This window comes from Elaeis guineensis, chromosome 3, assembly GCF_000442705.2.
Source record: "Elaeis guineensis isolate ETL-2024a chromosome 3, EG11, whole genome shotgun sequence".
NCBI lineage: Eukaryota > Viridiplantae > Streptophyta > Magnoliopsida > Arecales > Arecaceae > Elaeis > Elaeis guineensis.
Genome location: NC_025995.2, coordinates 91,338,129 through 91,348,551, shown reverse-complemented (window position 1 = coordinate 91,348,551; position 10,423 = coordinate 91,338,129). Strand labels below are relative to the sequence as shown.

General features: G+C 40.4%; 1 protein-coding gene across 1 annotated transcript; it reads left to right on the top strand.

Annotated features, from left to right (window-relative positions):
• Nucleotides 1-6,958: 6,958 nt before the first annotated feature.
• Nucleotides 6,959-9,231, top strand: LOC105042042 (exocyst complex component EXO70A1). The gene is given in 2 exon segments (XM_010919145.4): nt 6,959-8,047; nt 8,050-9,231. Coding segments are annotated over 2 exon segments (1,926 nt in total). The 5' UTR covers nt 6,959-7,122; the 3' UTR covers nt 9,051-9,231.
• The last annotated feature ends 1,192 nt before the right edge of the window (nt 9,232-10,423 follow it).

Below are 10,423 nucleotides of genomic sequence, written 5' to 3'. Positions count from 1 at the left end.
AGTCGTCGGGTACCATTGCTAGATGGTCACTTCGATTAGTATAGGAATTGGTTCCGTGCTACCGGCTTAGGTTCAAACCTGCGGGGTCACACACATTAGAGGTTCCTATCTGATCTGATGGCTGATGAAGAGTCCCACACATTTTGGGTACCGGGGTCAAGAGTTCCACTGGTTTGGGACTCTTCGATCAGGGTTACATATCGTTGAATTCTGATGCCCGATTACCCATCGGATTTGGACTCAATATTTATGAGAGGTTTAATTAGTGATTTGATCGCTAATTAACTCAATTTGATTGATTAATTATTTTTGGATTAAGTCCAATTGAATTGGATTCAGTTGGGTTTGACCCGATTAGGTTAAGAGTTCACCTAATCATCGAGATGGTTTGGTCCCTGATTTGATCAGGGGTTGGGCTTAATCAATTTCTGATTTGATTAAGATTTTATTGAGCCTAATTAAGCTTAATTTAGTTGGATTTAAATTAGTCTAATTGGGACTAACTTATTTGGTTCAATTAGGTTGGTTTAAATAATGAAACCACCTTGACCCATTCTCCCTGCGCCACCTCACTTCCACTGCGCCCATTTGAATTCACGAGAAGGAAGTTCTCATAAATTTTTTCTCACGCAAAGCCCTCCTCACGCCCTACTTTAATGCACTAAATGAGTGGATAAGGATGATTGGTTGGCCATTCAAATTCAAAATAAAGTTGGAATTTGAATGAGCAACCAATCTTAGCACCTTGACCTTATCCTCTTTTAACGCTCTATTTATTACACGAGAAAATATTTCTCATGAAATCACTCACGTACAAATTAAGCCACGCCCTCCTCTTCTCACGTCCTTAGTGGATAGGGATAAATTAGTTTCCATTTAAATTCAAAATTTGATTTGAATTCAAATATGCAATTACTCATCTTTATCCTCTCACGTGGATAAGACCTTGGTTGTTGTTTTAAAAGGAGGAGAAGAGTGGGGCGTGTGCAAGAAAATTTTTGAAAGAGAAGATCTGGACGTGAGGAATCCTTGTGTGCAAGGTGAAGGTCTATATCCTTCCGAGAGAAAAAGAAAGAAAAGAAAGAAAAAATATGTGCAGGGTTTCAGTGAGTTCTTCAGGGTTTCAGCCTAGAGTTCGAGAAGTGAGAAGATGAGCTACGAGTGTCGTGAGCCCACCAAATTTCAGGAAGATCTTCAACATCCTCTCAAGCATGTCTGCTGATGATCCAGAGCATCCAAAGAATCGGCAGATATCGATCGAAGAAGTTCGATCAGCATCGACCATCAAAAAGGCTCTACAACGAGCTAGCACTCGTGAGGAGTCGATCAGACTGGAAGCTTCGTGTGGATGATCCACAGAGGTCAGACACGCTGTGTGGCTGCATCACGATGATCAGACTCTCCCGATGATGATCAGATTGCGACGATCTACTACCCGCACAAAGGTATTGTGTTCTGAACACATTACAGTAAAGTGTTTACTGTTAAAATTCGAATTTCAAATTTAAATGCATGCATACTATATATCATATTTAGATCCTAGTGTAGGATAAATTTTTATTAATTAATTAGATTAATTAATAATTTCTGCTGTAAAATAGTAATTTTGAAAAGTTTTAAAATTACTATTTTACCCTTGCACTGAATTTTTTCCATAGATTGAACGTGGAAGGATTGAATTTAATGCGCTCTTAAAATTTCTTTCTCTTTCTCTTTGAGTTCCACTCACTTGCTTGAAGAAAATAACTCAATAAACTCCTTAAACTTGTTCTCTCATTGAATCCTTCACATTTATGGCCTAAAAAATATCTAAAATTAATGCTCTAGCCATTGAAAGCTTTAAAATAATTGTTAGATACAAGTTAAATATATTTTAAAAATTTTGAAATACTAGCCATTGTTCTATCAAAAAAATTTGAGTTAGCTCATCCAGGCTCTTAGTCGGCTAATCTTCAATATTGAGTTAGCTAAGTAAAATCTCGAAGATGACTCAGCAGTAGATGCTAAAATTTTATCTTTTTGTCCGTTCTATCTGCCTGAGACTGGATTGGCTTCGATCTTTTCTTCGTCGGCTAACTTGATGACTTGGTCAGCTAATTGATTTTTTAGATCAGCTCAAAAGACTTACTGATTTATATTGCTTTCTGTTCTCTTCTATTGTTGAGATTGAGTCTGTTATATTTCTTCTTGAGTTGGCTGAGCTCCAATTTTGATCAGCTAATTTGATCATAGGATCAGCTCAAAAAAATATCTTGAATCTTCATCTTTCTATCATCATCCTAAGTTTGAGACTTAATTGTTGGCTATCCAAAAGCTTAAGTCAGTTAAGATTTTATCTTGGTTGACTAAGACGAAGGCTTGGTCAACTACAAAAAATTTTCTAAATTTTTTTGATTTTTGTTTTTCTCTCAAACTGAAATTGGATCGGCGAAGCTTCTCATTTGATCGATTCAGTGGCATACCAAGCATGCCAAAGAGAGTTTTAGATAGCTTTCCTTGATTAAACTTGTTCTAAACTAGATTTGCCTTCTTAAATTTAATTTGTGCAAATATAGGCTTGATGAGAGGTACTTCTAGACTAATCTTTCCTTTATAAACTTAGTTTTTTTTGCTTCCAACCAAAGATCTTTAACTTGGGAACATAAAATTTTTTTGAGAGGACTTGTTTTTGAATAAATCAATCAAGTATATTGAGAAATTCTATAATTACTCTCAAAAATATTATTAGTAAACATAATTTGTACTCAAACTTCTTTGACATCACTAAAATCAATTCTAGAGCTAACAACCAACTAAAGAAGAGGAGAAAATAGTGCTTCACTACCACAGCAGAGAGAAACAAGATTCTTGAGAGGCTACCACACTCATGTATGGTGGAGGGACCGTCGGACTTGAGTGAAGGGTGGGATGGTGGTCGTTGCTGGAATTTTACCGAAGAAAAGAAGCCAAAAGCAAAAGATGTAAAATGAACAACCTTCGAAATTAGGAGGATTGCTATCTAATCCATTTTAAATGATGAAGGGGCATTTTCATCTTACTTTTTAAAGTGCATGGGATGTAAGTGAAATCGAGATAAAGTTGACGAAATATTTATGTAATTTTTTCTTTATTTTGTTTGGGGATAAGATCCCTATATTTAAAAGGTGAGCCAACTCTAGTATCCTTTTAGAGAGGTTTGATGATCCAAATGGATTAATGTGATCTTAGATTGCTAGTGGTGGTCATCTTAGAATGTTATGATTTTCAATGATCTAAAATCACTGTATTTAGTATGCTATCTCTCAATGATAAAAGATCCTCGGATATCAACGACTAACTTGTTTGGTGTACCATGGGAATCTAAAATTTGAAAATATAATACTAAAACTAATATTGATATATTTCATATATTCCATATATTTCAATTAAGACCGAAGAGATACTTTTGTTTTCAAATTTTTGCCCAACATCAATATATATCATGGAGTGATCTTGGAAATTTGTCCTCAAGGACAGGTTCAACATTAGTGGATTAGGTAATGACTTTGGAACTAGAGATGAATTGGGATTATTAAGATAAAGAATCATTGGGGTACAATCAAACATGGCAATTTAGTTTAGTTTGTGATTTTTATTACAAGGATGAATTGGAATTCTTTTTTGAAAGATGTTTAAAGTTTTGCATGTTGAAACTAGGGTTTGTAGCTATGTGCACAACATTGGATAATTTTAACAAACTACCTTAAGATAGTGTAACCTTGTATTTGATTTGTTAAAATATGTTTTATATACTTATTTCCTTGCACTTTTGCAACAGTAAAGGAATAATTTTGTGATTGGCCAAAAATCATCACATGGGCATAAGGTTTCTCTAAGATGTCTTACCTTATTTGTATCATGTATGGATTAGCTTGCCATCATCTATATGCTCTAAGGTAGAAAACTTTTTGTAGAAGATAGTATTTTGACGCAAAAGGCAAACAAATCTCTCGTCAAATGCAAAGATTCGTTTCACATAAACAAGGACAATACCAAGCTAATCAGCCAAAGGATATAAGCTTATTGTGTTCAATATATTTTGTTAAAAGATAGAAGACCTAATTTGGTAGGCTTTGGATAAGTGTCCACCTTGGTCATGTAACTTGAAGGGATTCAAATTTTTGGTGAAATTTAGAAATTAAAAAAAAAAAAACTTGACCCTGTGTATAGATGTCAATAGTAAAGCGATCGACATGATTTTATATTTGTTCCATATTTGGGCCAACTCAAAGTTCTAAATTCCTCAATCTAGATCTATCCTCTTGAAGTTCCTATTTGCATTCTCAATCTATGACCTACCTCCTAAATATGCTTCAATTATCCTATTGAAGGTCTAAATATGTCTAGTCTTTTAAAAACTTGACCATCAACTGCATTTTTACATCTTAGATGGGAGCACATTTATTAGATATTAAGAGTAAATAATATCATGATCTCAGGTGCTACCATATCTATTTACTTAAACAAGACTTGTGTTCTACCTGAATATTAGTGGGTTTGTCCAAATAAAATTATGTACCACTAGATTATATACTAAATATTGGTTATAGTTGTCCCTTATTTTCTAGCTTAAAGTATTAGACCTACTAACTAATCAAATGTAATTAAAACCTTGCTTGAATTTTAATTTTTATCAACAATAACTTGGTTCCTTATTCTCTTGCTTGAATTTTAATTTGTATCCTTGCTTGCATCCCCGATCTATGACATACCTCCCAAACATGCTTCAATTATCCTCGTGAAAGTCTAAATATGTCTAGTCTTTTAAAAATTTGACCATCAACTGCTTTTTTACATCTTAGATGGAAGCACATTTATTAGATATTAAGAGTAAATAATATTCATGATCTCAGGTGCTAGCACATCTATTTATTTAAACAAAACTTGCATTCTACCTAAATATTAGTGGGTTTGTCCAAATAAAATTATGTACCATTAGATTACATACTAAATATTGGTTATAGTTGTCTCTTATTTTCTAGCTTAAAGTATTGGACCTACTAATTAGTCAAATGTAACTAAAATCTTGCTTGAATTTTAACTTTTATCAGCAATAACTTGATTCTTTATTCCCTTGCTTGAATTTTAATTTTTATCCTTGCTTGCTTTGTTTTTATTTGATAATCATTTATAACTTGATGTGACAAAATTTTATATGTTTCTATTTTAAATGAGTATAACTATAGTGATTATAAACCGTATGTTAGAGACTTATTTATCCTTAGCATAGAGCACACTTTTGTATTATTGAATCATACTTTGCCTAATAATTAAGCATGATATTTATAGAATTTCAATTTATCTTTTAATTGAGGCTAATACATATTTTTTCTCTTAAAATTACTTTTGTTGCATTGACAGTTTTTTTATAATAATAATCAATATGATACTGAATATATGCCGTAATAGGTCTGACTATGATTAGTATTAGTTTAACAAATTTATTCCTATATATTAATATATATATATAGACTTAATTTTATACGAATGGATCTCCATTCATATTCTGTGAGGTCTGGATCAGAAAATAAAAGTCCAAAATTGATGAGCTGAATCATTAATTGTGACCTACCATATTTAAATTATTTACATACCAAATTTTATATGGTTTAAAAATATTTAAATTATACATCAAATAATTAAAAAAATAAATAATTTAAATAATATAAAAATAATAAATATTTGTTTTGATTATTTAATATATATTAAAAATTTTAAATAATATAATATTTAATATTAAAATAATTTATTAATAATAAATTAAATTTAATGATTTGAATCATCGATACCGAGCTCTATCGTTAGGGACAGAAAGTACTTAAATGTTGATCAGCGGAGGTGAACTTAAATATATTTGAGTGTAACATTCTATTTCTCCCTGCGTATAGCTCAGCTGTGCGTGTTATATAATGTACACCGATCCTGTTAATCCTCAGAGAAAGGTACCATAATCCTGTCGATCAGCAGAGAAAAGTACCATATCTCATACGGAGCGCAACTCCAGAGCTTAGCAATTAATTATCGACAAGGAAACATATTTTGGTCATCTCTCCGGTCTCATGTCGGGGTTCCATTAGCGTTACGAAAGGAGGGAGTGGAATCCTTTGGGGAATAGACCCACATCGTTGACAAACGAACCACGAGCGGTGCGGCTCCCTCCCCGAAAGCGGCACGCTATGCCAGATGAGCCTCAGTCCACACCAATCGAAACAAACCCAATCCCATCCCCCAAACCCAAGGACGGTAAGGTGCCCATGCCGTCAAGCCAGTTTTTCCCTGGGGCCCACCGTCACTGATCTAGATTCTTTTTTTGAGTCCAATTAATTACATCCAATCATATCATGCCTCGCGTCCATCGGCTGCCTTGCTGTCTCGTCAGTCTCGTCACCGAGACCAGCCAACCAGACCAACACCCGAGGCTATATTCTCGCTGATTAATTTTCTTCCCTCATTTACCCTCCAGCTTATCATAAGATATCCAAATGCCCCTCTCCATCCGACGCTGGAAGCGCCCGATTCGTCGCGTGATCGCTCGTCCGCCGTCTCACCCCTCGACTTCCGATAACGCCGATATTGGACCTGCCACGAACCATTAACACCGTGGAAATAATATTTTTTCCATATTATATGTACTGAATTAGAATTTTAATTTTAAAAGAATGTAAAAAAAATTTCAAACGGCGCCGTTATTTTTCACCAGCTGTCTGAAATCATTGTAACGGGTGTCTGAAATCGGCCCCGCCCCGTGGTCTGAATGTGGTGTCCGCGGCGGAGCCTCTCCAAACCAACGTCCGCTTCCATGTCAATCTCGCACTGGGATCAAATCAGAGAGAATCTAAGTTTTATTATCTGGAAAGGTGTCGTCATCCCAACCGTCCGATCAGGAGTCGTTAAATGAATCCGGAACGCCATCACCGGAATATCGGCGCCATCTGAGTCAGCGGGTCAAACCTCAGCTTCGGCTGTCTCCTCCCCACCCCCCGTCTCTCTTCGCCCAAAGAGAAAGAGATTGGGACAAAGGAGTTCACGGCGGCCTCTCGATACTACTTTGGCTTCCAACCCCCCTCTCTCTCTTTCTATCTTCGATCACCGCTGTTAAGGGTGATGGACGACTCCGGAGGCCCGATCGCGTCGCCGGTGGCGGAGGGGAAGCTGGAGGCGGCGGAGCGGGAGATCATGCGGTGGGACTCGGCCTCCCGGGCCGCCGAAGACCGGATGCTTTTCGACAGCGGGGACCGCTCCGACGCCGAGCGCTTCCTCCGCGCCGTCGATGAGATCCGCCGTTCCATCAAGGGCCCCATCGCCGTCGGCAGTCCCCGCCGGTTGTCGTCGTCCTCCTACTCCGGGTCCACGTCGGCGAACGCGATCCCGATCGCGATGGCCAGGCTGGAGGATGAGTTCAGGAATATACTGGTTTCTAGAGTCAACGAGTTCGAGATTGAGTCCCTCGTCGATCTGAGCTCGCTGTCGATGTCGACGGAGGAGGATTCGGCCGGCGGCGATATCTCCGATGCACACGGAGGCGATATCTCCAATGCAGAAGGCGGCGAGGACTGGAGTCTCCGGGCGTCGGGATTGGAGGGGAGCAGCCGGGTGCACAGTAGGAAGAGCAGCAGCTACCGGTCGATGAGGAGCATCCGGGAGATCGACCTGGTGCCGGAGGACGCGATCGCGGATCTCCGGAGCATCGCGGAGCGGATGATCGCCTCCGGCTACGGCCGGGAGTGCGTCCAGGTGTACGGCTCCTCCCGGAAGGCGGTGGTGGACTTGTGCTTCCGGCAGCTCAGTGTCGAGAAGCTTAGCATCGGCGACGTCCAGCGCCTCGAGTGGGACGTCCTCGAGGCCAAGATCCGCCGCTGGATCCGCGCCGCCCGGGCCTGCATCCGGATCGTCTTCGCCAGCGAGCGCCGCCTCTGCGAGCGCGTCTTCGACGGCCTCGGCAGCGTCCCCGGTGGCGACGACGCCCCCTTCAGCGAGACCGTCAAGGGCGCGGCCATCCAGCTCTTCGGCTTCGCCGAGGCCATCAGCATCGGCGCCGGTCCCCGGAGAAGCTCTTCAAGATCCTGGACCTCCACGACGCCATCTCCGACCTCCTCCCGGACATCGCCGCCGTGTTCCACTCCGGGTCCTCTGGCTCCATCTACACCCAGGCCACCGACATCCACTCCCGCCTCGCCGAGGCCGTCCGGGGGATCCTCTCCGAGTTCGAGAACGCCGTCCTCCGGGATCCCTCCAAGATCCCGGTCCCTGGCGGCACTATCCACCCGCTGACTCGCTATGTGATGAACTACATCAGCCTCATCTCTGATTACAAGCAGACTCTGGTCGAGCTCATCGTCACGGTGCCGTCGGCGAGCTCGCGGTTCGCCGGAGATGATCCGGCTGCTGGTGGCCCGGAGATTGAGTTCCCGGAGCCGGAGAACCAGTCACCACTGGCTGCCCACTTGATCTGGATCATCGTTATACTCCAGCACAATCTTGAAAACAAGGCCAATCTCTACAAGGACGGTGCCCTCTCCCATCTCTTCTTGATGAACAACGTGCACTATATTGTGAATAAGGTGAAGGGCTCGCCGGAGCTCCGGGAGCTGATCGGAGATGACTACTTGAGGAAGCTGACAGGGAAGTTCCGGCAGTCGGCAACTAGCTACCAGAGGGCGACGTGGGTGAGGATCCTCTACTGCCTGAGGGATGAGGGAATTCATGTGAGCGGCAGCTTCTCTTCTGGGGTTTCCAAGGCGACGCTGAGGGAGAGGTTCAGGGCTTTCAATACGGCCTTTGACGAGGTCCACCGGACTCAGGCAATATGGTTGGTTCCAGATACTCAGCTGAGAGAGGAGCTGAGGATTTCGATATCGGAGAAGCTGTTGCCGGCCTTCCGGTCCTTCCTTGGCCGGTTCCGGCATCATATAGAGAATGGTAGGCACCCTGAGATGTATATCAAGTATTCAGTTGAGGATCTAGAGGCGGCCTTATCTGATTTCTTTGAAGGGTGCCCACCTTCTGCACTCAGCAGGAGAAGATCACATTGAAGAAGCTGATGCTTTAAAGAGGTGTAGGCTGATGGGCGTGTAAGCAGATATTCTTTAAATTTTTAGAGGGAAGTTTGCCTGGCAGGCACCTGTTGTAAGTCGAGCAGAGCTTCGGATTTTCCAACTTCTTATGGTAGCTGATGGAGAGATCTGCACTCCTGCGTAATGTTTCTGAAGATCTTGTTGGAGCTGTTGAATACTCAAGGGCTTGTGCCTGGATAGTTTCCTTCTGTAAGCAAATTTGTTTCGATTCGTTACATGATCTAGTATTTTCTTTCGCATGTTCATATAAGTCCAGTCCGTTCATCTTAGCTTTCATTTGGATAATGATATAGGATTTTGCTACAGCTTTATGATTTTTGTTATCAATGATATGCCTGGTTAGTGAGCAGTATAAATTCTCCTTTATATTCATACTTCGTACTCTTTTGTACTCTTCAGCAGTTGCTTTAGCTGTTTTGTGTTCCCGCTGAATGAAACTTTCCTGGATGGGCGGAATTATGGGATCCCAATTTTTTTCCGGACTCGAAAAAAATTTGTGAAATGGGGAGGAATTAGTAGTCAATAATGCACAGCAAACAAGCCTGTTTATATGCTCTAGAATATTTTGTTTTTGTACCCTCTGTGAGAACATCATGTTGGTTCATCGCATCATTGATCTTTGTCAGCATATTAAAATGAAGAATGCCATTTCATGATGGCTATATAATCAGAATTGTTGCAGCTGATCTTTCCTGTGGGTTCTGCAAGTCATTGTCATGCTAAAGCATAGCAGCTGAAAGTGTCAAATTTTTTGAAGCATCAACTATAGATATCGACAAATGTATCTGTACTATGATGTGTAAAGCTTTTTACATCTTCGAGGCAAGGTTGTAGTTTGCTAGCTATATGGACAGATTGTACAAGAAATTATGCTACCAAGGGATTACTATAATTATGGGACTCAGGACAAATTGAGGGGATGGCGTGAATATGCATTGAAGTTCCAATGAGCAATTATCTAGCTTGCTTTTTCACTTTTCAGTTACCAGAATTAGGCAGAAGAGAAAACTTTTGATTGTTATGATTTCATTAAAAATCAATCAAACTTGCCTTGCAAATTAGAGGATCTGTAGGGGCACTAGAAAATATAATACGAAAGTTTAATGGAAATTTGGAGGGTTTTGGTGTTGGATTGCATGCATATGAAGGTCTAATGGCAATCTATAGGGAAGGGGAGAGAAAGGGGGGCAGAAACTACCCTTTTAAAACAAACAACATGCGTTGATCGTTTGTCCAGTCCCAAGAGGCCATTTGTAGACTCTTCATGCCTTCCATAAGTATACTAGGACTTTTCAAATTGGAAAAACAAACTTCTTCATCCTACTTGTTTA